This window comes from Musa acuminata, chromosome BXJ3-1 (genome assembly GCF_036884655.1).
Source record: "Musa acuminata AAA Group cultivar baxijiao chromosome BXJ3-1, Cavendish_Baxijiao_AAA, whole genome shotgun sequence".
In the NCBI taxonomy this organism is placed as follows: domain Eukaryota; kingdom Viridiplantae; phylum Streptophyta; class Magnoliopsida; order Zingiberales; family Musaceae; genus Musa; species Musa acuminata.
In genome coordinates this window covers 4,077,701-4,102,612 of record NC_088349.1, presented here as the reverse complement: position 1 = coordinate 4,102,612, position 24,912 = coordinate 4,077,701, and the positions used below count along the sequence as shown (strand labels likewise).

The 24,912-nt window shown below is 37.7% G+C and overlaps 4 protein-coding genes across 4 annotated transcripts; 3 read left to right on the top strand and 1 right to left on the bottom strand.

The window, feature by feature from the left end:
* The first annotated feature begins 153 nt into the window (after positions 1–153).
* Positions 154–3,795, top strand: LOC103986877 (uncharacterized). The gene is made up of 2 exons (XM_009405016.3): positions 154–418; positions 3,415–3,795. The coding sequence occupies exon 2, from the start codon at positions 3,427–3,429 to the stop codon at positions 3,622–3,624; it is 198 nt and encodes a 65-aa protein (XP_009403291.1). The 5' UTR covers positions 154–418; positions 3,415–3,426; the 3' UTR covers positions 3,625–3,795.
* Positions 3,796–4,903: 1,108 nt separating this feature from the next.
* Positions 4,904–8,627, top strand: LOC135628425 (F-box protein SKIP16-like). Its single transcript, XM_065135061.1, has 5 exons — positions 4,904–5,184; positions 6,359–7,078; positions 7,824–8,036; positions 8,175–8,281; positions 8,401–8,627. Exons 1-5 carry the CDS (start codon positions 4,972–4,974, stop codon positions 8,477–8,479), a joined length of 1,332 nt encoding a protein of 443 aa, XP_064991133.1. The 5' UTR covers positions 4,904–4,971; the 3' UTR covers positions 8,480–8,627.
* Positions 8,628–10,699: 2,072 nt separating this feature from the next.
* On the top strand, positions 10,700–17,590 carry LOC135628637 (uncharacterized). The gene is made up of 5 exons (XM_065135432.1): positions 10,700–11,161; positions 13,915–14,024; positions 14,108–14,479; positions 15,107–15,821; positions 17,181–17,590. Exons 1-5 carry the CDS (start codon positions 10,918–10,920, stop codon positions 17,249–17,251), a joined length of 1,512 nt encoding a protein of 503 aa, XP_064991504.1. The 5' UTR covers positions 10,700–10,917; the 3' UTR covers positions 17,252–17,590.
* A 1,836-nt stretch (positions 17,591–19,426) lies between these two features.
* On the bottom strand, positions 19,427–23,963 carry LOC135628219 (uncharacterized). The gene is made up of 2 exons (XM_065134785.1): positions 23,098–23,963; positions 19,427–20,248 (listed from the first exon to the last, which is right to left on the bottom strand). Exons 1-2 carry the CDS (start codon positions 23,865–23,867, stop codon positions 19,603–19,605), a joined length of 1,416 nt encoding a protein of 471 aa, XP_064990857.1. The 5' UTR covers positions 23,868–23,963; the 3' UTR covers positions 19,427–19,602.
* Between the last annotated feature and the right edge of the window lie 949 nt (positions 23,964–24,912).

Genomic DNA, 24,912 nt, shown 5'->3' with positions numbered 1-24,912 from the left:
CACACAAACCTAACATTAATGCTTGACGATTCGAACAGACTCTTCACACATTAAACACTCGATATTTCAACGAAGCTGTTCACACTGACAGTAACCACCCAGTAAATATAGATGGTTATGTGTTTCACATATAAAAGCTCCAAGTAAACTTGTGGAAACCTCTTTCGTTCGTAAGCTTTCAATACATATTACCAAACACTAGGGCTTAATTTTCTATTCCTTTGTTAGATCATCGTATCTCAAGACCAATCTTGTGATGAGGTAATCCGAAACCAATTTCTCGAAACTTGATTTGGTGTTGGTCGGATTTTACGGCCCTGCGTACGAGATCTTTGTCAACGAGTTCACTGTGATGTCGCCGTTCTCCCCACAATAAACATTCTCGAGACGCATAGTAATCTGATCTCTTCTTCTGCAGGTTTGCCTCTTCTCTCCTATTTTCTCCTTTTTGTTTTTGTGTGGCACAGAACCGATGCTTCTGATCCTCAATCGGCCTAAAGTCTTCCGTCAATCCTTTGTTGGTTGCTAGAATTAGGGTTTCAGTTTTCCACGATGTCTTTCTTTTCACCTTGTGAGGTTTTCTTGATCTTCACTGCTGTTGTTTTGATGTATAATGTTATTCTCTCCTTACCAACAAAAAGTAGTTTTGATGTTTCTTCTAGGCAAGGAGTGGCGTAGGAGTTTGAGGTGATTTAATCGCCTGTTGATTTCATTTCCCAATATCGATACGTTTATCATCAGTGGCTCGATCTCTTCTTTTTCAAGCTTGCCTCTTCTCTCCTGTTTTCTTCCCTCTTTCGTCAATATGCCCAAAAATTTTCCTTCAATTCTCTGGGGATTCTTAGAATTAGGTTTCTATTTTCTTCATGATTCTAGGGTTTTTTTTTTCTTGTTTAGTGATGCTAACCTAATCTTGATCCTCACAACTATTAGTCTGATCGGTAATGTTATTCTCTTCTTGCCAGCTTTTTTTGGTTGGCTTTCGAGTAGTTTCGATTTTCCCTTTAGACAGGGAGCGGAGTGGGGGATTTTAGTTGCCTCGAGACGCTTGTGGTGGTTTAGATTATTGCATCTGCCTGTTGATTCTAGGAGCTCTGGTGTTTCAGCTTCTAGCCCATTTTGGAGGGTGCTTATAGAGATATGGAAATCAGTGGCTTATTTTGGTGGTCTATGATTTGTGAAATGGACTTACTGAATATAATTATTGATAATGAAGAAGGTTATCATTTTTGGCACCCTCTTTTGTATGCCACTTTACTATAGAATCTTCAAATGTCTTACCATAACTCTTTTAGGTTTTTGTGGTGGTTGTTGGTTCGCCTACTATAACCTGTATCTTCCTGAATCGAGTTGGAAATTTGATCGTCAAGTGAAGTTTGTGTCAGTATATGTTTGATAATTGTTTGGTACTTTTCACTGAGGTGATGTAAAGAGAAGTGGACAAAAAATTATTTTATTTTGGTGAAATTTCTTCAGTTTTCCTCAGAGGAAAATTCCAATATTAAATATAAACTAAGACATATCTGGGCAACATCAACATGATACTGTCAATATGAACCAATGCATATCTTAGTGTCTGTTTGTGGAAGGGTGATTTAAGGCAGTCAAGAAGGTGTGGTATAAACTAGCATTTGGTTGATGCTCTTATATTTGGATCTGAAAGACTCAACATTTCTGTGCAAGTGATTGAAGTTTTTATTCTAGCATGGTAATTGAGATCCAGAAAAGGAAAGCGTTGCTTTCTTTTGTGACAATAAAAAGGAATCTGTGGACGCATAATAAAGGAAAAAAATCACAGATATTTGTGCCACCTGATACAGTATGTTGACAAATCATAAATATTTGCACCACCTGGTACCTAGTAAAGGATAACATAAGTTCTCTGCTGCAGAGATTTGATTGAGCATTGGTTCAGAATAATCCTTGTAGGACTGGAAATTAAATAAATCGATTGAAGGGGGTTAACAGGGAATTAAGTGAAATAGAAAGATTAAAGAGAAAAAGTAAGTGAGGGAGTGAGAGAGAGAGAGTGTGTGTGTGTGTGAAGGCAGATGTTTGGGCCTTTGGGGCTTTTAATAGCCCCCATAACCTTTCTAACAGCTAACCACTGACTATCCGGGTAGTCTCACCCTTTAGGTAAAATTACACTTTGGTAGGGACATATCAGCCCACTGCAGGCTGCAGTTGTTTGCTCCTCGTATGTAAATACTGCCTGCACCATATCAACATTGTTACAAAAGGTGGCATATGATAGGATGTTTTATTTGTTTTTTCTTTTGGCGTTCCTTTCTTTTTTATGCTGTTATTGTGGAGAGATGTGAGATTGAGTTGGGTGATATCTACAGCATGAATTGTCGTCTAGTATCGACCATGTGTACCAATCCTTAGCCAAACGCATATGTACCAACCAATACCGATGCGCATGATAGTGAAGACTCAGAGGAAAAAGAATGAGAACAGGAATGAACAGGAGGAGGGAGGATGGAATGGAAAGGAAGAAGGGGACAAGTGAAGAAAGAGGAGGATAGTGAAAGAGAAAGCAGGAAAAAGAAGAAAGAAGAGGAGGTAACAAAGGAAGAGGAACGAAGAAGTGGAGACATTGGAGGAAGAAGAGCAAGCGGTGGAGGAAGAAAGAAGAGGAAGAGGAAGGAAGGAGAGGAATAGGTGGTACCGATCGATATGTCCACTTTGTATAGGTCTAGGGGAAATTAAAATCCTTGGTACTTGGGTCCTTGTGAGAAGAAGAGATATATATACCTTGACTTTTTTGTTTTCATTTTTTTTTTTGCTGTTTTGATTTTTTTTTCCCGCTGTTTTTATACTACACTAGAGAGGGAAAAAATCAGATTCCAAGCATGGAATGGAGAGACTCAATGGAGGAGAGGCGCTGTGATATGGTGAGACCCATGTTGATGATGGGGCAATATTTTGCATGAGAAAATAGCCTCACATGTGAAGAGAGAAGGGTGGAGGACCTGCCTGAGTAGAAGAAGGCATAGTGGGAGTTTGTGTTCATGTGGTGGACTGTCTCTTGTTTCTTCCCTCTTCTGCATACTCCGTTCCCTTGTCTCTCCAGTCACATCAAGGTAGAAGCGACAATAGTGACGGAGATAGGAAACAAGACGGCAATAGTTCTTTCCTTTCCTTTTTTGTTGTCTCTTTAGAAATTATTCGATTACACAAATAACTATTGCTTCTAGGAAAGCAAAATGATGGGAATGGAGAAAATAGAACTAACCATACATGACAAAACCTTGCTCCAGAAAAATGCAAGACATTAGTATGTTTGGAGAACAAACTTCTCTATTTCTCACCTCAACACTCTAATGATCCTATAATATAGATACCTGTATTGTTGATTATGAAACATTAATGCTTCATTGTGTTCTTTTATTGGTCTTGCATTCTTTGCAGCTGCATTCCCTAATGACCAGATTCGGCAGCCTTGCACCAAAGACCAAGAACCTGATTGTTGCAGGTGGGTTGTCAGGCTTTGTTCTTGGGGTTTACTACTACACCATGAGAGCAGTTGGGGGCACAGATGAGCTGCAGGTTGCTATCGACAAGTTCGAACAAGCCAAGAACAAAAAGGAGGCTGAAACAACATCCTCTGCTGGCTCCTAGTCCTGTGCAGTTGTCATTAATGTTGGAAAGGTATAACTCATTAGAATGTTGTAAAGACTTGGTAGCTGTGAGATTATGGCCTGGTGACATGCTTTTGGAAGATTTTTAGTACTTAATAATGCGGAGTTATGTTCTATGACTCCTATAGCAATATGAAATATTCCATGTGAATTCCCTGTTCTTTGTTATTATTGTTTCCAAGCCATTGAAGCTTATTCTCAGTTACCTTGGTTAAAGGAAGATAAAGCTGGAGTCTCCGAAATTTCCTTGTTTCTTATGATATCTATATCTATTTATTAACAGCGCTATATGGTGCTGCCAATTCTGTACTCGGAAAATACTCTTGGAGCTTTACACTCAATTAGTCTTTCTACTTTTATTGCATAAATACATGACTTTTCAGTTCTTTCAATCACTGCTGTCGCTGTCCAGAATAAATTTTGAAATGATAATCTGATATGTTTGTTAGTTTTTTCTTCAAAGATATTTATGATTTTGCAGTGAGCTGATGAAGTCTTTATACTACTTATGTTGGATGAAATTTTGAACTAAGTTGGTTAAATATATTATCATCAGACTTATGTTTTAGATTAAAATATCAGATAAGATTTTAAACCTCAAATTTTGAAATACTATTCTGATATGTTATGTGTGTTTTTTTTTTAGTGAATTTTGATCAAGGATCTTAGGGTGATTTGATAAAAGTCTACTAGCCTTGGATGAGATTTAAAATATATCATTCTCAGATTAATATTTTAGGTATAAAATTCATTAAATGAGATTTTGAATCATCAATCTTTGATAATTAGGATAGGTATACCATCACAAGATTAGTATTTTAGGTATTATGTTAGGTAATATTGATGATGTTCACAAATTTCATCAAGATAAGTCTTTTTATTCAAAAACCTTAACAAGTCATTTAAATACAATCGCATCACTTCCGATCAACCCGCTAATTTGCTCCCTTCTCAGATCTTTACCAGGATCCAAATACCCGTCAACTTTGCAACCGAGTCCGGATCACTGTGCCCTAACAATTAGCGGATCGCATTCGAATTTGGACTCTGACTTTGAGTCGGATCGACATCTCGTATCCTGCCACGTACGATCTCTTCCTCCCCACGCATCGAGAGACGTTTCCTACTCCGCCTCAGGTACCCGGATTATTCTTGAAATGTTAACGGAGCGATGTGGACCCCACTTTAGAACCACAGTTTGATCAATAAAAAGTAAGGTAAAGAGACTCGCAGAGATGGAGGAGTCAATAAATCATTTTGTTCCACACATATACCGACTCAATCGCGAAATACAGGAATCATTTCAGTTCCCAAAGAAGAGCAGGGAATGGCGGCAGTGTTGGAGGGATTGGGGGTACCGGTGCTGGAGACCATCCTTTCCAAGGTCGCTTTCAGCGACGCTGCCGCCGCAGCCTGCGTCAGCACTACGCTCCGCTCCGTCGCCTCCGATGACGCACTCTGGCGCCACTTCTGCGCTCGCGACCTCGCCGTCTGCGATCAACCCCTCGACCCCGACGGCAACCCTTGCCACTCCTTCAAGGTCTCCCTCTTTCTCTCTGTCTCTGAATCCGTCCATCTTACTCACACTTCCATCGATTTGTTTTGCGGTGCTTCATTCGGTTCTACTGCCGTTTATTAGTCCCGAAACTTCTGCTTTGGTTAGCTGAGGGATGGGAATAGAAATGGTGGATATGCGGAGGGATCGGGGTAGAGAGTAGTGATCCGTTGGAGTCTGGTGGAAAGTTGCCGACTCGGGCTTTGACTCTATGAGGGGTAAGATGAGTGCTTGCTTTCATAGAGTGGGATCGAGGAGGCGGCTGGGTGGTGATCATGGTGATGGACCGAGAATTAATGAGTCCGATTTTGGGTTTCTGGTAGAGAGATGGAGAGGAATGAGGATTTAGCCTGGACAGACTGGTGATTTGCGAAATCTTAGTTTTTTCATGATAAATTCTTCTTCAGAATTGAAAGTTCAGAAGAGAAGTGGAAAAGAAATGCAGATTCTTGGAGGTTTAGTTCGAGCTTGTTTTGGGTGATCTGAATGGGGGCAACAGAGATAACATGAGAATTCTTTTTCTTTGTTTTTCGTCAAAATTTAATGTCCCGAGATCTAGAATTGCTGGCGGCTTCTGTCGTAAAATTTGAAGTACCTTGGAAAGGGTGAAAATAATTTTGAGGAAATTGCTAGAGGAGAAGAAAACATTTATAACAGAGTAAATTCTAATTAGATGATCAGTGAGCTAGTATGCTTAATTTCAAGAGGAGGTAAAATAAAAATCTTAAGTTTTGCTTACAGACATCCGTAGTGCTTTAGGATGTTCATGTATTTGCATCACGAGATGATCTGCAGTAAGAGAAGTTGTTGTCATAGTAAGAAGGCCTACCTACCACTATTGATGCAATTTGACCTTGAATAATATATGGTAGACTAATTATACTTCATATATCCAAGTTTTCCAGTCATATGATTTAATTGTTTCTGGGATCTCACCATTTGGTCAACCTTTTCTTGTGGTGTGGTGACCTGAGGATAAAATAATGGTAAACGATGAACAACAAACTAAAGTCTGGTTGCACTTAAAACTGAGAGGGCCTAGTTAATATCCTCCTTTATTTCCTCTTTTATATGTAATCCTGGATAGGTTTCTTTTTTCAACTTTCCATTTCCTACCAAATGGATGTGAAATTTGACTAAATATCATTCCATTATGCAGGAGGCGTACAGAAGATGGTTTGAATCTTTTGGTATGTACCCATTTCCTTTGGTAAGGAGAGCAAAAGAATGTTGGAGTTCAATTAAGAGTTGGATGGCTGTTAATCTTCCTGAAGTCAATGACACTTTGAGGAAGGGTGCTTCTGAAGCTGAAATAAAATCGGCTGAGAAAATACTAGGAGTCCAGTTACCTATTCCAACCAAGGTTCTGTATAGGCTGTGTGATGGTCAGCAGACATTGACTCCAGACCTTGTTGAAAACAGACTTCTGGCTCCCTTGGGAGTTATAGGTGGCTATGAATTTTATGATTATATTGTAAATGTGCACTTGCTGCCTTTAAGGCTGGTTGTGACAGAAACCAAAAGAATTGCTAGACAGCTAGGTTTCCTGACTAGATCCAAGTCTATTGTTGTGGCAGCTTCCTACTACATGGAGAAGTTCTTTTTCCTAAATTGCACCAGTGGCCAACTTTATGTTGGCACAAGGAATTTGAGGGAGGATGGGGAAATGATGCCATGTGTCCCTCAGTCATTGATAAGGCCAGCAGTTGATATCGGTCATGATATGCCACAAGATGCGCTTTTGTTGTGGTTAGAAGAACATTGTAGACGTTTACAAAGTGGTATGATCAAGACTCGTGAACTAAAAGATTGTCGGAGTATTTGCATATTTCCAGAAACACCTCCTTATTGTTCTGTTGCAGTAACTAATGGTGTTCAGGTATGGAGAACTAATTTTTGCATTATAGTTTGTTTTCTATGATAGATGAAAGTCATGTTTGCCACACTAAAAAAATAAAATTGCTTGCATCACAGTTATTATCCTTTAAGCTACATGTTAAATACTCATAAGTTGAAATTATTCTGCTCATAACATGTGAATTAGTTTTTCAATGTGCTTAGTTAGGTTTGGAGAGTAGGGAGAAGAAACAAGCACTAGTATTTGAGCTAGAATCTTGCATGCTTAATCAGTGCAAAGAGTGAACGGGTGTGGTTGGATTGGTTAACTTGATAAACCATTCTCTTCTGTAAAATAATTGGAGCAGTTTTATTTTGAAACCTCATGTTACCAAACAAAGAATACCATATTTGACTCTTGGAATCTCTTTTCTCTTTGTGATCTTTTTGAGTGCTTTCTCCAACTTACAAATGACATTACCATTTCTAGTAATGTATCTTAACCAAGGTTGATAAATATCTGAATTTCATTATGGAAAATCACCAGTCTATGGACCTTTGCACAATGATATAATCAAGGCTGTATCATTCCCAAAGGAAGGTGAAAATTAAATCACTCCAACCATTTGTCATTTGCATTCCAAATGTTTATTACTTCATGTGGATGTGCCTTATGAGCTATTATGTCCTTTTCATGATGGAACTTTTATAATGATAGATTTTCCATTTTCTTTTGAAGTTGTTTCCAAGCTGCCAGAACCTAATTTTGCAGGCTTTGTTATCTTCAGGTTCGTTCCTCTGCTATTTTTGTGCCGGAAGCTTCTGAAGGCAATGGAGGGGACTATTATTATTCTTACTCAATTCGCATGTCTCTCCTGCCCGAGGGATGCTTACTGGATGGCACATATTACTCGTCATGTCAGCTTTGTTCACGTCACTGGATTATCCGTTCCAGGGATATCATTGTTTCCGATGTGGGTGGAGAAGCTGTGATAGGAAAGGTATTGTTTCTATTGTTTCAGATGCAGTTGAAATGGGACAAAGATAACTTCCAGGGTTTGAGGATTTGCATCGTATAATTTCCATGCATTAGATCAAACAACTACTCATCTCTGATCGTGTACTTTTGGCCTTTGCAGTTTCCTCTACTGATTCCAGGTAAGGAAGAATTTGTTTATCAAAGTTGCACTCCTTTGCCAGGTGCTCCTGGATCTATAGAGGGCTCCTTTACATTTGTTCCTGGCAGGTATTTCCAAATTATCACGCATCTTTCTGTCAGTTTTTAATGTTCGACTGAGATTATTCCATGCTGACGTTAGCATTTCCTATTTTCTTTTCAAAGCTTACCATCTCTTTTGGCTTTAGGATAAGCAAGCCTGAAGGAAGACACTTCGATGCGAAGGTTGCACCTTTCATCCTTGAAGAACCAGAGTATATTTTCTAGTTGCTCATTGAAGATCCATTATTATACTTGATTGGTGTGTGTACCGGATTGTTTTGTGTTCAGTTTGCACAAGTAATCCAGAGACTAACTATATCCAACATGTAATTGGTTATTAGTTCTAATAATCAATGGTATTGTTCATATGCAAGATAGAGATTAACATGGAAGAGGTTTGTGTAGCTTGTTGCACTGCACAATTTTTTTTTGCCTATTCATATGCTTGTCATCCCTTTTGATCAATAATTATGCCAAGTGCATGATAAGTGCCACATTATATTTGTGCATATTTATTTGCAGGAAAATTTTTATGTTAGGTTTGTTGTAATTTTGAAAAAAAAATCTAAAATTTGCAAGTTTATCTTTACTTAATTTAGTTTATTGTCATAATTGTTATTATCTTTAGTTATAATTGTTGCCAATATTATCTTTATAGATAGTATCATGGTATTTTATTAAAAATATCTTAATAGATATTATAAATAAAAATTTAGGTATTTTGAGCTTAATTAAATTTATAATTTTTTTTATAGATTTCAATGATAGTAAAAGATTCATATACTTGATCTCAAATTAATTAGGATTTATCATTTTATTATATTATATATCGTTATCATCATCCTCATCATGTGTTATGATAATATGTAATCACTTATCAAAGAAAATAAAAAAAACGATGTAATTACCATAAACAATAGAGAATGAACTCTACAACGAGAGGATCGACATCACTTTAATACCTAGGCTTGTCATTCCATTTGAAGAAAGGAAAGTATGATAAGGGTTCAACAAAATTAAAATACTCGAGGAATGATAAGTACTTTACATGTTCCATAGCATCGTAAGGCTCAAAACCTTAGCATTGCAGCAAAGGTATATGCAGACTTAGCTGAAGCTTATCAGTTTCCTATATCCGGATTGTCTATTAAATATGTCAATTGCAAGGATTTTATGCGACTTTCTATATTTAATTATAATTGTAGTTTAGAAAGTATGCTAAATCTGGCTATTATACTGTATATTAATACAATGTTTGGTTCCAACAAATCTTATGAACCCAAACCATGATTTCTCCAAGGCTTGTAAAATTTGTTGGTGTAACATCTCGTATTTGGGTTCTCACGATTTAGATACGAAATGCTACACTTAGCCTATAAAGTAAACTGGATACAGAGACCTCATTCATTTTCAGACAATGTGACAGTGTCCTACAGTTATTTTAGATTGAAATCTCATCCTATAAACTTTTTACATATAAGAAAAATATATTTATATCATTTCTACGATGGAGAGTAACCTGACCGCGACACCCCTTATTATTGCACATGCGGTGAGCAAATAATTGCAGCCGGTATAAATTGCCACTATAAATGCAGATAATTATTATCCTGTGGACATCATCATGCAACGTGGGGGTCTTAAAGCACTTGTAATTTTTACCTGCATCGGACTCAATTTTGTTCGCCGACTACAAGTATATTTGTTTTTTTCCCGACAATCCCAGTCAACATTTGGTCAAAATCAAAACAACTCATTTCCCTATCTAATCATCCCAGCAGCAACCATCACACCGAAGAAGGTTCCGATGGCCGAATAAACAATTCATGAAATGACATAACCAGCCCTCTTTTTCACTCACTGGACCACAAGGGGAAGAAATGCACATTGAATTTGCATTGACTTTTTACATAATACTATAGAAAATCTAAACTACTAATTTCTAATTTTAAATATTATTTTTTAAAAATAATAATGAATTTAATATAAATTAGAACAATAACTAATAATAATAATCGACAAAATATTAATTATAATGGCATGCATAAATAAGAATAATTCGTGCCGGTGGTTATGTCATTTCTGTACCCATCGACATGTCAATGATGTTGGGACCCACCAACTCCATCCACCGACGCCTCGCACAGGAGAATGGCGCCGTCGTAATTTGTCCGCCTCTGTGATGTACGTACAACCTTCTCACCTGTTAGTGATTATTTGCACTAATATCCCTTCTAACATTCTTAATGTTTCTTATACCCTTTTTTTTATTTTTCACAGTTATGTGTTCTCTTCTTTTTAATTATTTTGAAATTCTTATATTGTTTTTAATTTTATGTAAATGTTATTATTATAAGGGCGTAAATGTTAAAATAACAATCCTTTTTTACATTTTTAAATCTCAATACACAAAGAGAAGTTAAAAAAGCAATAGACACAGTGCTGCCCACCACTAAGCTCCAGCTTAACTCTCCCTCCCTTCCCTCTCTCCTCGCCGCCTCATCTACGCTCCTCTTCCTTCCTCTCTTCTTCTTCTAACCCTAAGCGGAGAGACCTAATCTTGGTCTTGTCCTCGAATTCTCGTCTTTCTTCGCGGCAATGGGCGTGTTGGAGGAAGCGCGCGGAGGAGGAGATGCGGACTGAGGAGATCTAGTGGGGCCGCGATGGGGAAATCCCAGGACGAACATCAGGCGCCCGCGCCGCAGATTTTCCCGCCGGAGGGTCACGAGGGTAATGCCTGCGACGGTTGCCCGCGCTGCCGCTCGATCGGGCGGATAGCGCGGCCTCGCTGCGTCACCACGCTGGTTCTCGCCGTTGCGATTTTGCTGTTGGTCGTGTTCTGGTTGCCGCCGTTCGTGAGGCGGTACGAGGGCGCTGGCCGTCCCGATCCGGACCCGCGGTTCTCAGGTGAGGTGGTGGGATGGTTGGATCTTGGGCTGTTGTCTCCAGCCATTTCGCCGTCGGCTACATTGGCCGATGTTGGTTTGATTTTTTCGTTTTCTCGTTAATAATAGTCACTTGTTGTTTCGTTTCAATCGATGCATCCATTCCGCCATTCCCTTAATGTGTTCTTGCGTCTGTTAGATTTACTGATTGAAAATTCCTTCATGGGGGGACTGTCATTTTAATTATGCTGGTATGTCTTATCTCGATTAAATATCATGGTAGATGTTTTCCTGTGATTTTGTATTAGATAAAATAAATGTCCATATTAATGGAGTTGGTTAATAAAGCTTTAAGAACATGTTATCAGCAACTCTTTATGCTGAAACTCTGTTTTGTTCCATGTCGCAAGTTAATTTCGCACAACAGCTGCTGTTTCTTGTATTAGATAGATGCACAATTGAATTCATAAATGTCGATATTGACGAAGTTGGTTAATTAAGTTTCAAGAACATGTTATCAGCAACTCTTTACGCTGAAACTCTATATTGTTCCATATCACATGTTAGCTTGGCTGGACTCCTGCTGTTTCTTGTACTAGAAGATACATGTTCAATAGAGTTCATGGTTGATTGGTTGCATTTAGTTCTTGGATGGTCCTGTTCCACCTTCGATATCCTCAAGATTTATTCTTATACCCAAGTATGTGTCTGTTTCTACAACTAATGACACTAAAGGTCTATATTAGGTTTCTATAAATGGATGGTAGGCTTAATTAAGAAGTTACAGAATTGTTCAAATATATGTTCTGTATTTGGATGTATTCTGCAATGGACATCTTAGATGTAAAATATGCCAATTGTATAGCATGCAAGATTTGTCATTGGTTTGAAGTTTTTCATATATAGAGGAAGAGTATTAGCAGCCCATTTTACTTGATCCATATTGCTTACTTTTTCAGGTGCACACATGTCATTTAACTGTATGAATGGGCATGTCTCTATATTCTAGTACCTTATGTAATCTAATGTTAGAGCTAACCTCTAAAATATACCAGTTACTGCAGTTATCTCAGTGCTTTTCTTGTATTTTCTAAACAATAGCATGCTACTAATTTTGTAATCAGTTTGAACTTTATTTTTTTCACTATTAATTGATCTGTACTCCTTTAATTGAATGTTTATCGAGAGCAATGACATGGAACAACATCAACATTAAAAAAAAAAGGAGCAAAAACAAGAAGCTATGATGTCTCGAGCTTTTGGGGTTGACTACTAGGATATCTTTTTATTCTTGCTAGTAATTAAATGAAGAACAGTTTAATTCTAATTATTGTTCATAACTAAATTTTCTTATGTCTTCTTATACCTCTCCTAGCATCATTAATCGTAGTTGACTCACCTCATTTGATCAGACAATGGTTTAAAATCTGTCCGGTGCCGATGCAAGTTGGCAACTGGATTGATACAGTAACAGGAAAGATTGAGTAAAAGGATAGATTGATGTATCAACACCCAGTACGGGTTAGTATCATTGAGGACCAGAGAGAAAGAGATAGGGAAGGAAATGGAGGAGAAGGCGGAGCAAGTAGAGAAGGTGAAAGAAGAATATGAAGATGAGGTGGAGGTGGCAGAGGAATAGGCAGACTGGTAGGAGGCTATGTCCCTTAGAAGGAGGCAACAATGATGAGGTGGCAGGAGAGAGGATGAGCAAGAGGCAGAGGGTACAGAGAGATTATACTAAAAAGCGAAAGAAAGGGGCTGAGAGTGTGTGAGGAGAGAAATAATTTTATAAAAAAAAACTGACAGCTATAAGAAGTTGTACAAAAAAAAAAAGACAACTGTATCGGATGGTAGGCTTACTGTTCCTCCATTTCAACAATTAAAATTAGACGGTATATCCAGTAAGGTAACCATACTGGTAGGATGACCCCTACATTAAACAAAAATGAGCAAGAACCAATGGTCTGCATACCAGTTCACGTCTGGTCCAACCATGAACGAGTATGATCAGTTTCTTATACCTGGACTAGGACATCTGGAGATCCCCTTTGAACAAGCAATCTACCATAAAAAATGGCCTTAACTCATTTTCTACTCTAGTAGGGATAAACATAATTTGTCGGAAATGAAAATACTTCTTTTTCTTCTGATAATCTCACACATCTATTGCAATGTTTTCTTCTCTGCTATATAGTACATGTTTCTACACTAGTCAGTATTTGATTCATAAAGCATGACTAGCATCACATGATAATTGCACAAATCTTCTGCTCAACCACTTCAATCATCTTGCTATTATTCTATGATTCCTGTTATATAATAGATCTAAGATACCTAAAATTTTTTGCTTGGATACTTTTTGTTTATTCACCTTATCTACACCTCTTAATTTCTCTTTATATGTTTCACATATTCAATATTAATCCTATTTAGTTAAAAACGATTATCTTAGGAGAATTCATGGATGCTTGATATGAAGTGGTTGAGTTATACAGATCTCGAAGCCTTCATTGCTTGAACTCAACAAGATACTAGTCTTTCTAGTTCATGAATTCTTTGCTTTAGTGCAACAAAGCGACATGGATTATTCTTTGTCATTTCCACATATGGCAACATGCTTCTTAGTCATGATTGGTTTTAAACATCTTACGATGATCAATAGTCAGATCTGTTTGTCAAAGTTAGGAGATTAAAGCAGTATATTTTTTGCCGTATTAATTTCTTTCATTGTTTTTCAATTGGAGATTTATTTTCTAACTGACTAATTTATTCCAGCTGATGTTGTTGCGAGTTTTAAACTGCAAAAACCTGTTGGTTTACTAAATTCCAATATCGGAAAACTGCAACTTGACATCTTTGAAGAAATCGGTGTTCCTGATTCCTCGGTACACTTCTTTTTACTCTACCATGTGTTTTTATGTTTATATTAAAATAGATGTGCTTGTCTCTATTGCTTCTATTTAAACAGATAGCTGTAATTTATCTGGAACCTTTGGATGGATCAAATTGGACAAATGTGGTTTTTGGAGTTTGGCCTTATCGAAAGAACTCAACTTTGTCATCAACTGGGCTAAGCATTCTCAGGTCTTCCTTCATGTCCTTGGTCATTCAGCAGTCAACTCTTCACTTGACTACAACACTGTTTGGGAACTCGTCGTTCTTTGAGGTGCTCAAGTTTCCTGGAGGGATCACCATAATACCTCTCCAAAGAGTTTTTCTTTTGCAAAATGTGCAAATGCTTTTCAATTTCACTTTAAACTTTCCTATCTATCAAGTCCAAGATAAAGTCAATGAACTGAAGGACCAGATGAAGGCTGGGCTACTACTAAATTGGAATGAGGTTTGACCACAATGTTCCATTCTTGGCTTTCTTTCATTTGAGAGATTTGTTTCTTTTTCAACTTTTGTCCTTTTCTTTTGGTTTACCTGTTGTTTGTTGCATGATGTCTGTTATCTTGAGTAAATTATTGGAACCATGACAGCTTCCTTCTGAGGATTTTAAAAGTCCTGTAGCTTGCATGACAATGAAGAATCAAATATCCTAGATTCTGATTAAAAATTTGTCTTAATAATCTTGGCTCTAGTTCTAAACAGTAATTGTGCTTATTGTTTAACCAGTACAATAACTAGTCCCCAGGTGATTTTATAGGATTGTTTTATCTCTAATAACCATGGTTTGGACAAGATGAGGTCCTGCTAGTAATTTTAGAAAATCTAGTATGACATGTTAGGCAAGGATTGTTGTACCATGCGATGAAGAAAGAGGCTTCACGTCAAGTTAGTGGAGCTGTGCATATGACCGTCCTGTGTAATGTGTTTGGCAACACCTAATATGTGGCGCTGGTTCCACACCGTGTCTAGCCTTCATGGAATAATGTGGTGGTTCCAGGGGTAAAATTAAAGGAAATATTACTTGCTTCATAAACTGTTACTTTTCTGATACTAATTTTCTCTTTTCGTGTTGCAGAATCTATATGTTCGATTGATAAACTTGGAAGGCACAACAGTTTCTCCTCCAACAATTGTTCAAACATCAATTGTACTTGCAGTTGGGAATCGGCGGCCCTCCCTTCCACGGTGGAAGGAGTTAGCTCACACAATCCAGAACTCTTCTGTTGGAAATCTTGGACTAAATCACACAGTATTTGGTAGAGTAAAGCAAATACGTTTGTCCTCTTTTCTTCAGCATTCCTCAAATAACGGAAGCAATACCAGTTCACCACATCCATCTCCTCAACCAAACCATCATCTGCACCACCATCATCATCACCATAAGCACCATTTTCCTGTGGATAATGCACCTGGTCCTGCTCCTCCTGATACTGCTCCACGACATGGTTATGAAATTTCACCTTCTGGTTGTGGATGTGGATTTTCAAGCAAACCAAAAGGCAAGGGTTATTCAGCTCCAGCTGCTGTGCCTGTTGATGCTCCAAAGCATTCTGCTGCACCAGCAGCTGTTCTGGGGTGTTCTTACAGGCCTGTGGGTGCTCCAATGAGTGCTCAAAATCATTTACTTGCTCCTCGTGCACATGAAAATCCGCCTGTTCCAGCTCCAAGCAGGATTTCAGCATCTCCTTCGCCTGCTGTTTCTTTTATGCATGTGCCACCTCCTAGTAAGAGTGTAAAAGATACTGAGCCTCCAGATCGTACGCCATCAATTTCACCTGCATCATATTCATGTGAGTCCCACAAATATGGATCATGTTAGCTTAATATTGAATTTTAACAGTAACTTTTAACATAATTTAAATAACTAACTAAAAAATTTGCTAACGAGAAAATATCAGACATCAAGATCTCGTCTCTAGACAACTTGAAATACTTTGTCATATTTTGAATAAATACTATCTGATTGGAAGTAGGTCAAGAACATGTGGTACTAAGTTTTTGTTGCAATATCATTCTGAAAATATTTTCATGATGTGATCCCAAGCTATAATTGGAAAATGGACAGAGTATATGAAAGTAATATTGTTTCGGAGTCCGGTTTATTATATTTTGTTTTCATTTTTATGTACACTTTGATGATCAACTTTATTAAACCAGAGTCATATCACAAATTAAGAAGCATAACGTATCTTTACATTATGATGGTGGCATCAAGTGTTATTTGTATTTATCTTAAGCTTCCATGTCTTCACTCATACAGGCATCATGTATTGTTATGTCTAGCCTTCATGGTCTTTATCATTTCTTCTCATTCATTGCATAATTCATCTGTCATGCATAAATTGAATATCTGTCCATACATTTGTTTTTATCAGTCAAAAACCTGGGGCCTGATATGGCCTGAAGTTTAACTGATTCCAATTCAATCTTTTAGAATAGACACATGTCAATTGATCTCTGTATATATTGTATTCTTGAATCAAATGGTGCCGTGCACTTTCATGTTTCATGCATGCACCACTTCTTTTGTTCATGACTGCAGATGGTCTCATACTTAACGAATGGATTTATTAGTTTGGCCCTGACAAAAACATGTGGTTAAGTGGATGATGGAAATAAACAAAGTATGTTAGTTGTCTTCTCCTGTCGTTATGGTACTAAATATTGCAGGGAATGGTCAGTTCATTTATCAATATGTTGGCCTTGTGGGTCAGTATGTTACATGACATGGTGCATATGGTTTTGCAAGTCGAGGCTAAGGTTTATATTCTCGTCGAGTAACCATTGCCACTTTAGAAATCCTCCCATTTGTTTGCATTGGGTTTCACCTTCTACATACCCTGACAGATTTAACCCCACATTGCACATGCTTTGATGTCGCTTTCAGCATCTGTCGACTGTCTTAATAAGCTTGAAACGGTGTCTATGGATACCTTCTTTCAAAGAAGTGTCTAGTCGTCTAGCATGTATTTGTTTACTTAACCACATTATCTTATAGGTTGGTTCTATTTTGTAGCACTGTTTTCCTATTCTTCATATTATCACCAGTTATGCCAATGCTTTTGTTACCCAAAACCGATAATCTAAGTTGTTGCCCATGCTATTTCTGTTACATATAACATGTCAATGTAATTTTCGTTTATGTGCAGCTTCTGGGTCAGGCAAGTCTTTTGCCCATTTGGTCCTCGTGCCGTTGTTGTATTTATCATCGAGTTTGTAATGACGGAGGATAGCTCTTGCTTTTGCGGAACGGAATCAGACCAGTCGATCTACAAGAAGCTGAGAAAGTGGGCTGCAGCGTGTGATACCAGACCAGAAATCAGCATGTGGATGTCGCACAGACTATGCGCCATGTATTCAAATGGTGGCTCTTATTAATGTATATATATGGATAAACGGAGTTGACAAATATGTTCTCCGGTCAAAGCCACGGAGGTGGCAGGCCATGGTTAGGTATGTTGTCTTGCTGCTATGTACTATTCCCACGAAGTTAAGAAATGTAATTTTCTCCTAATAATTTCTCAAATGTTCTCATTTTATTGGCTGTCGAGTGTTCATCCTCTTTGGAGGCAGCATACATGAACTAAAAGGAGCGTTTTTTTTTTTTATTTGATTTGGTTTTTTATCATTTGATGTGATTAAAGGCAAAGGATGTTCCCTTTGGGCCGAGTTTGAAATTTTCTAGGTAATTTTCCCTTTGATCATTTGATGTGAATTATTTTTAGGTAATTTCTAATGTATAGTGATGTATGCATATAGATTATTAGTGTCAAAATTAGTTATATCTTTAAGATCATATCTATCTAAGAGTGAGTAGGATATTCCTTCAGAATAATTCCCTCAAGATACACCTCTTGCTCAAGATTGTGTGCGCAAGTCCAGTCGATATGAGGCTCGATGTCAGAGGTGAAGGAAAAGCTTTAAATCTCCGAGCATACATGGTGAAGATAATGATAAATGAAAATAGGGTAATGGTAATATTAGATCATAATAATAATGGAATTGATAATAAAAATGATAATCATAATAGTAATCCAATAGTAATGATAGTGGAATGATATTGAAACTAGCAATTGTAATTGTAATGTCGTAGCGACAATGATAATGTTCATAATCATAATGTAATTTGAAAATCATAATGATAATGATAATAATATTGATAATGACAATCATAATCAGAATGATAGCAATAATAATACTGATAATCATAAAAAAAAATCTTACTGGCAATGGTAATTATAATGGCGATGTTAATGAAAATAATAATAATAATAATAATAATAATAATAATAATAATAATAATAGTTTGTCGATCGTTAAGCATTATATCGCTATGATTTGCAACATCTAAACAAAAAAATATATAAGTTAATTATATATTACTCCTTGTAGTTCTACTTTTAGCATCTCGATCTTTATATTTAAAAGGTTACATTGGCATCGTCAAAATGACAAAAGTGAAGCATCTATATTTATTTACCCTAACGACACCAGTTTTCTCGATGAAAACACGAAAACAAAAGTTAAAAATGTTAATTTAACATTTTAATGGTAACAAATAGCATCGGTGGTAGCGGACGACGATGTCACTAGCATCAACGCCGATGCAATTGCCTAGCGATAAATTTGCCATTCTGCATCTACATCGTTGCTCCATCACCGTAGAATCGAAGTCCACTACCAAAGCCATCGTGAAAATCTGTCATCTATTAAAGCAAGATCGGGAGATGCACGCCCCCCTCATTAGCGTCGTGCCCCTCCTTATTGCTCGCCTCCTTAACCACCACTACCACCACTCGTCTGCGACCTAGGAGAATGTCATTGCTGCCCTCCCCAACCTCTCTTCGCTCGTGAGGCACTCATGTGCACCCTAGGCATCCTCAACGCCTTGGTGGATCTAGTTTAGAGTTGGGGGGGGGGGGAGGGGGTTGCATCTCTAGCTCCTACTTCAATAGGTGATGGATCTTTGCGATAGTTTCGACAATGACGCCATTTGATTCCATGACGACGAAGTGCCAACACAAATACAAAATGACAAAAGACCACTCGACAACTATGTCGGTGTCGACACCAACAACGCCATCGTCCGCCACCACCAACATTATCCGCCGTCATCGAAATATTAAATTTTTTTTTTACTTTTTATTTTTATATTTTCATTGATAAAACTGACGTTATCAAAATAAATAAATCTAGATGTTTTAGGAATAATATGTAATTAACTTAAAAACTACCAACCTACTTGGGACAATAATCTCAAAGGACGTTGAGAAGAGTAGAAAACATTAAACTGCCACAATGTGCATGTCTGATTTCATAATGTTTAATCTGTTGAGCTGATGCAAGATTAATGAAAGAAGATGCACCAGCTTTAATTAACTTACAAATCAGTGAATTAAATAAACAAGGAAACCTCTATTTTTCGATAACCAAAAGCTGCTAAAGAAAAATACAAGAGTTAAGTTAAATGCAATGCAAAGGATATAAATGGGCATATCAGCTCCTGTCCATTTCTAGTACAAGCCAGTAATACAAGAAGGAAGGCAAAAGTCCATTTCGACCCAAGACAAATCAAGACTGCATAGATTCAACTTCTTCACCCACACTGGGCACTTCATTAAACATGTACTGGTTCTGATATTCCATAAGATACTGCGTGGATCTCTTCACATCAAGAAACAACCGGTAAACTCTGCTTATGTCATCCATCTCAACCATCTTTCCCTTGCGCTTCAGAGAAACCAGTGCAGCCGATGTGATTAGGTGGATGGCATATCTCAGGGATGTCTCGACCCCAATCTTTGTTAGCAGGAGCTTTGCGTCCTTGGACATCTCAACCTCTTCTTCTTCACACCTGATTTCAATAATCTTGCCAATTTCTTCCTCTGTATATGGCTGAGTAGTTACGATGAGGAGGCGATCTAAGAAATCAGCAGGAATTCCATGAGGTGATCGGTAGTTGGTTCCACGGATTGTAGTGATCCCGCGATTTGTTGCAATGACCAGTATTGGAGCCATCTCATTCTCCAATGCTCGGTTGAGAAAGGAAAAGCACTCAATGTCCAGCATATGAACCTCGTCGATGAACAGGACACCAGGTATGATTTCAGCCTTTCCTTCCTCTTTCCACTCTGAAACCTTCGAATCAATCTGTTCTCTCACTTCAGATCGGATTTCACCAGTGTCGCCAGTGAAAAGTGCAAGAAAACCCTGCGTTCTGAAGTTCATGCCATAGCATGTTATAAAGAGAATGCTTAAGAATAAGCAGAAGAAGAAAATCTAGATAATGTTGAGATCAGAGTTGGATGTAAGACTGGCTGGTAGTCCAAGCCTAATTCATACTAATCCACTAAACAATCTGAGAGACCTTTCACAAGTATTGCTAAGAATGTACAAATAGAACACATGATACAATAGGTGTAAAAAAAAAATAAACCACTAGCATATTTATAATTTGCTCAAGCTCATTAGGACCCAAATGTTTTATACTCCCAGAAATTGTTTGTAAAGAACTTCAGTTCCATCATAATACTATATGTGCAAGAAGGCAGACTTACCAAATGCACAAGAGGAGAGACCTGATACCAAATACATGAGATGGTTTAAGTTGCACAAGGTTAACAAGTTACTAACTTATTTGGACATCATGCCAAGTAAGCTCATAATGACAGACCTATGCTCAAGAAAGGAGCCTTTTGTTGTGTATTATGAAAGTTCTGTTGCTGGGTCTCTATTGCCCTTTCCCTTCTTTAAATTGTCTTGACACTTATAGGGTGGATGTTCCTCAGATAGTTCCATGTGACTAACCTGAACAAGAGGATACTGATAGCATATCCTGGACACGTGAGATATAGCATCTGCTTGTGGATTTAAGAGTTTAACACATCCATCACATGAATTAGGCACCGAGTTTGATGCTAAAGTTATCCAGCGGCATTGATTACCTCAAGTAAACTATACCACTCGTGTTCATACATATACATATATGCACGCGTGCATGCATGTCTGCATACTTTTGTGTGTGCATCTGCATATGTGTCAATGGTCATGTTTATGTCTGATTTTGCATGTGCGCTGACAAGGGCCAAGTAACATTGACAGGCTATATAGAATATTAACCATCAGCAACCACTTCCCAACTATCATTATGCTTATATCAAGCTTCTATGTACAGAAAAGCATCTAGACCAATGTATTCCTTAATTCTTGAACTACAAATACTCTAAAGGCACACCATTATTTGACATTATTAACCTATTAAGCAATTGATCAAATGTTGAAATGCTCTACCACCAAAAAAAAATTTCGTTTGTAAAGTGATCAAGGCAAAGTACGACGGTATTAAACAAAATAAGTGATGCAACATCTTTATTTTAAGTAAATACTCCTACAACATTGCAATTAATAGATAGGCAAAGTTAATATTCACACAGGAATGAAATCTCAGGTGGCATGGAAATCACCAGTATTTACCAGTCCGACTAGTGGTTCAGCCTGATATAAGACATACTGAGCAAATTCGACTGTTACCGACCGGTACAAATTGATAATAGTCAGATTCTGACCGACACCAGCCCTCAAAGGTCAAATTGACAGTTGGGATCTCTTTAGGGCTTATATAAGTCCCTCTGACCGACTCCCTACCTCCTCTCTCACCGTACTCACACTCACACACTTTTTCTCAATCTTTTTCTTGAGTTTAGATTTAAATGTGTATAATCTCACTAATTGGCGTCCAGTGGACACTGATTTGCACAAAGACTCTTCACTGAATATTTTATGCATCATACTCGAAAGGAAATAAAAATATCTACTATTTTCATCTCATTAATTCTAAATAATTATTGAAGCTGCTACAACCTCTGGGACAGTGCAATGATTTATATTCCTTGATTAATGGTATTATGCATTTTGGACAATGGCGGTATTTTATCTGAATTACTGATGTTGGCGTCGAATGTAAGAAATGGCATTCACAGTTTTATAGATAAAAATAACTAAATAAGAATAAAGTACAAGTTAGACATTCCTACTTCACAGTACATTTAAGAAAACCTTGAAACAAGCAATTGAACAAAAAATCATATAAATCAAGTTCACAGCTTTTAGGTTATCTACTGCCCTTTTTTGCAGCATTAAACATATAGCTAACAACTCAACAAAACTGAGATATATTAGCTACTGCAGTAAGTGACAAAATAAAGTGGCTACGCATGTAGCATGACACAAAATAGCGAACCAACTAAATGCACTCCCCTCACAACATGAACCACGCTAATTAGTCATATACCTCTGCATCTGAACTTTAGATGAAAAGTTCCAGATTCTAGCTCACTGTAGTTCTAATCAGATCATTTAATCTGAACTTATGAACATGCACTTAACATTAAGCTTCACACCTTTCAATAATTAAATATTAAATAGTACAAATACTAGATATGGAAGAAGCAGAAGTTAAGAATAAAATAATATCAGTTCAAATGACCCAAACATACCATTGTCAAGAATAACACTATGACTAAATTTGTTTTCTTATAAAGTGAAGCTAAAATTACAAATTGCACTTCAACACTGGAACAATTTCTAGCTCTAGTATCAACCTGCGGAAGGAACCTCCCCATTAAACTTGCATTATTTCTTTCATATCTCAAGCTCTGAGTGGACTATCTAAGTTGGTAATCTTTTTTAATTTTACAATGGTCCTAGTAGGCCCATTGTTCTCAGTCAACATCAAATTCTAGTGAGAAAAAGAACAAGCTTTTTATATCACTAACAATATAAAAGTAAATTAAGGTAAATTCCTATAAGCAAATAAAAAACACACAAACACCTTAGCAGGAACTCAGTTCATATGTCATCTTTATTTGAGACCCATGGTGAAAATCTTTCTTCACAAAGGAAAAAGGCAAAACATAAAGTGTATAAAGTTCAGAAAAGGCATTCTCCAGGAATTCAATAATGGCAGCACTCATGGAATCTAAGAAGATGATATTTTACACTAATGTAATATAAAAAAACAGAAGCATATTACAAACTAAAATATGGACAGAGAGGGCAATCCTATACCTGCTATTGATGACATCGATCTCATGGAGGGTGACACAATGCACAACCTCCTTCCTCTTTTGCAGCTCTCCTTCTGGGCACCTTACAAACTTTGTGCTTGGGCCAGTGGCATCATAGTCCCTCGAGCGTGTGATTGATCGACCAAGCTTCGTGACCTTTCCAGATGCCCTGTCCAGAGATATCACGTCCCCACTCTGAACCTTCTCCCTACCCAGAGCCTCTATCATCTTCCCTCCAAGCTCGTAGACCGTCTCCATATCAGTAGTCTTCAGGGTCAATTTTCCGGTCTTTGAAGAGGACTGGCCAGCAGACGCCCCAGCGCCGGCGGCAGGTCGGTCGATGGAGATCTCGACGACCTCGCCCTCGATGATCTCGGCCTCCTCCTTAATGCGTACGCCAATGGCCTTGCGGAATGCCTGGGTGAGGGCCTCGGTCTTGGACATCTCGAGGGAGAAGATCTCGGAAGCAGAGACGGCGGCGAAGGGGGTCTCGGCGCCGAGGGACTTAGCGAGCCCCATGGCGACGGCGGTCTTCCCGGTGCCGGGCTGACCGGCGAGAAGGATGGCTCGGCCAGCGATCTTGCCTTCCTTGATGAGGTTGAGGATCAGGCCGGCGGCCTTGCGGGCGGCGCACTGGCCCACCATGCCCTCCGACACGGCACGAGCCTCGAGCGCCGCGTCGAGGCCGAGCCCTCGGATGTGGGAGTGCGCCCCGATGCGCTCGATCCGCGTCAGGTCGCGCGCCTCCGATAGCTTCTTGAGCTCCGCCATCGACGACGATCCGGAGAAACAACGATTAGGGTTTTAGCTGCGAGGCGACCGCTTGGCCGAGGGTTTTATGCCTCTTTGGGTTATTTGCAGATGAAACTTACCAACTCACATGAAACCGGGCAAGTTCCCTTTTTATATATATAAAAAAACCCTCAGTTTTTTTCCTTTTTTTATTTATTAGCGTTTCATTTTCGATTTATTTTCGTAAAACAGTTTTTATTAAATAATAATAAAATAATAAAATAATAAAATTACCCATCGGCCTCACTAGCCTATTCATTATATCGATGCACCATTAGCTTTCTCGTAGAATTAATAGTTATAGACAATATGAAAGAGGATACGATGTGAGGGCAATAATGATCATAATAATAAAGATAGGTGAAATGAGATAAAAAAAGATGAGAGGAAAAGCGACGATGACAGGGCCTTACGTGTGATGACAATAATTGATCACGATGACAAAGAGGAAGAGGAGAGAAAAAGTAAATATAAAATGAAGGTGATGGATGAGAAGCAAAAACTATGTATGAAGATTGCCGCAACAAAGTCGAGGCAACGATTGATAGAGTGAATGCTAGATATAATTTCATCTTTTAGAAACTAAATGTTGTTTTGCGAGAATAAATAAAAAAAAAAGTTAGATAAAAAGTGAAAAGGGTTTTTTAGAGAAATTTATTTCAAAAAACCTCCTTTTTTTATTTTTATTTTTTTTATTTTCGAAGGTCTTAACATATTTTCCTTCAAAGTTTTGAAATATCATACATACTCCTCTTCTCTAAATTTAATATATATTATATGTATCCTTCCAATTAAATATTACATATTTATCCTTTTTAAGCAATCAATATAAACGTGCAACTATCTTGGTTTTGAACAATCTAATCAAACTCAATATAAAAAAAAATCCTATATGTATAAAACCATTCTCATTAAGAAAAAGTATTTAAATTTTCATATAACTAAAATATATCTTATCAATTTCACTAATTATTTTTTCTTTTTCAAACTTAAATTTAAAGGAATAATTTAAATACTAAAAACA

What these genes read in the sequence shown, in the direction of transcription:
- LOC135628425 (XM_065135061.1), top strand. Translation starts at nt 4,972, where the DNA reads ATGGCGGCAGTGTTGGAGGGATTGGGGGTACCGGTGCTGGAGACCATC. An exon ending in ACCCTTGCCACTCCTTCAAG is followed by an intron (nt 5,185 to 6,358) that starts GTCTCCCTCTTT and finishes TCCATTATGCAG; the next exon opens with GAGGCGTACAGAAGATGGTT. An exon ending in TTTACATTTGTTCCTGGCAG is followed by an intron (nt 8,282 to 8,400) that starts GTATTTCCAAAT and finishes TTTTGGCTTTAG; the next exon opens with GATAAGCAAGCCTGAAGGAA.
- LOC103986877 (XM_009405016.3), top strand. Translation starts at nt 3,427, where the DNA reads ATGACCAGATTCGGCAGCCTTGCACCAAAGACCAAGAACCTGATTGTT.
- LOC135628637 (XM_065135432.1), top strand. Translation starts at nt 10,918, where the DNA reads ATGGGGAAATCCCAGGACGAACATCAGGCGCCCGCGCCGCAGATTTTC. An exon ending in TCGGTGTTCCTGATTCCTCG is followed by an intron (nt 14,025 to 14,107) that starts GTACACTTCTTT and finishes CTATTTAAACAG; the next exon opens with ATAGCTGTAATTTATCTGGA. An exon ending in TTCACCTGCATCATATTCAT is followed by an intron (nt 15,822 to 17,180) that starts GTGAGTCCCACA and finishes GTTTATGTGCAG; the next exon opens with CTTCTGGGTCAGGCAAGTCT.
- LOC135628219 (XM_065134785.1), bottom strand. Translation starts at nt 23,867, where the DNA reads ATGGCGGAGCTCAAGAAGCTATCGGAGGCGCGCGACCTGACGCGGATC. An exon ending in ATCGATGTCATCAATAGCAG is followed by an intron (nt 20,249 to 23,097) that starts GTATAGGATTGC and finishes CATGAACTTCAG; the next exon opens with AACGCAGGGTTTTCTTGCAC.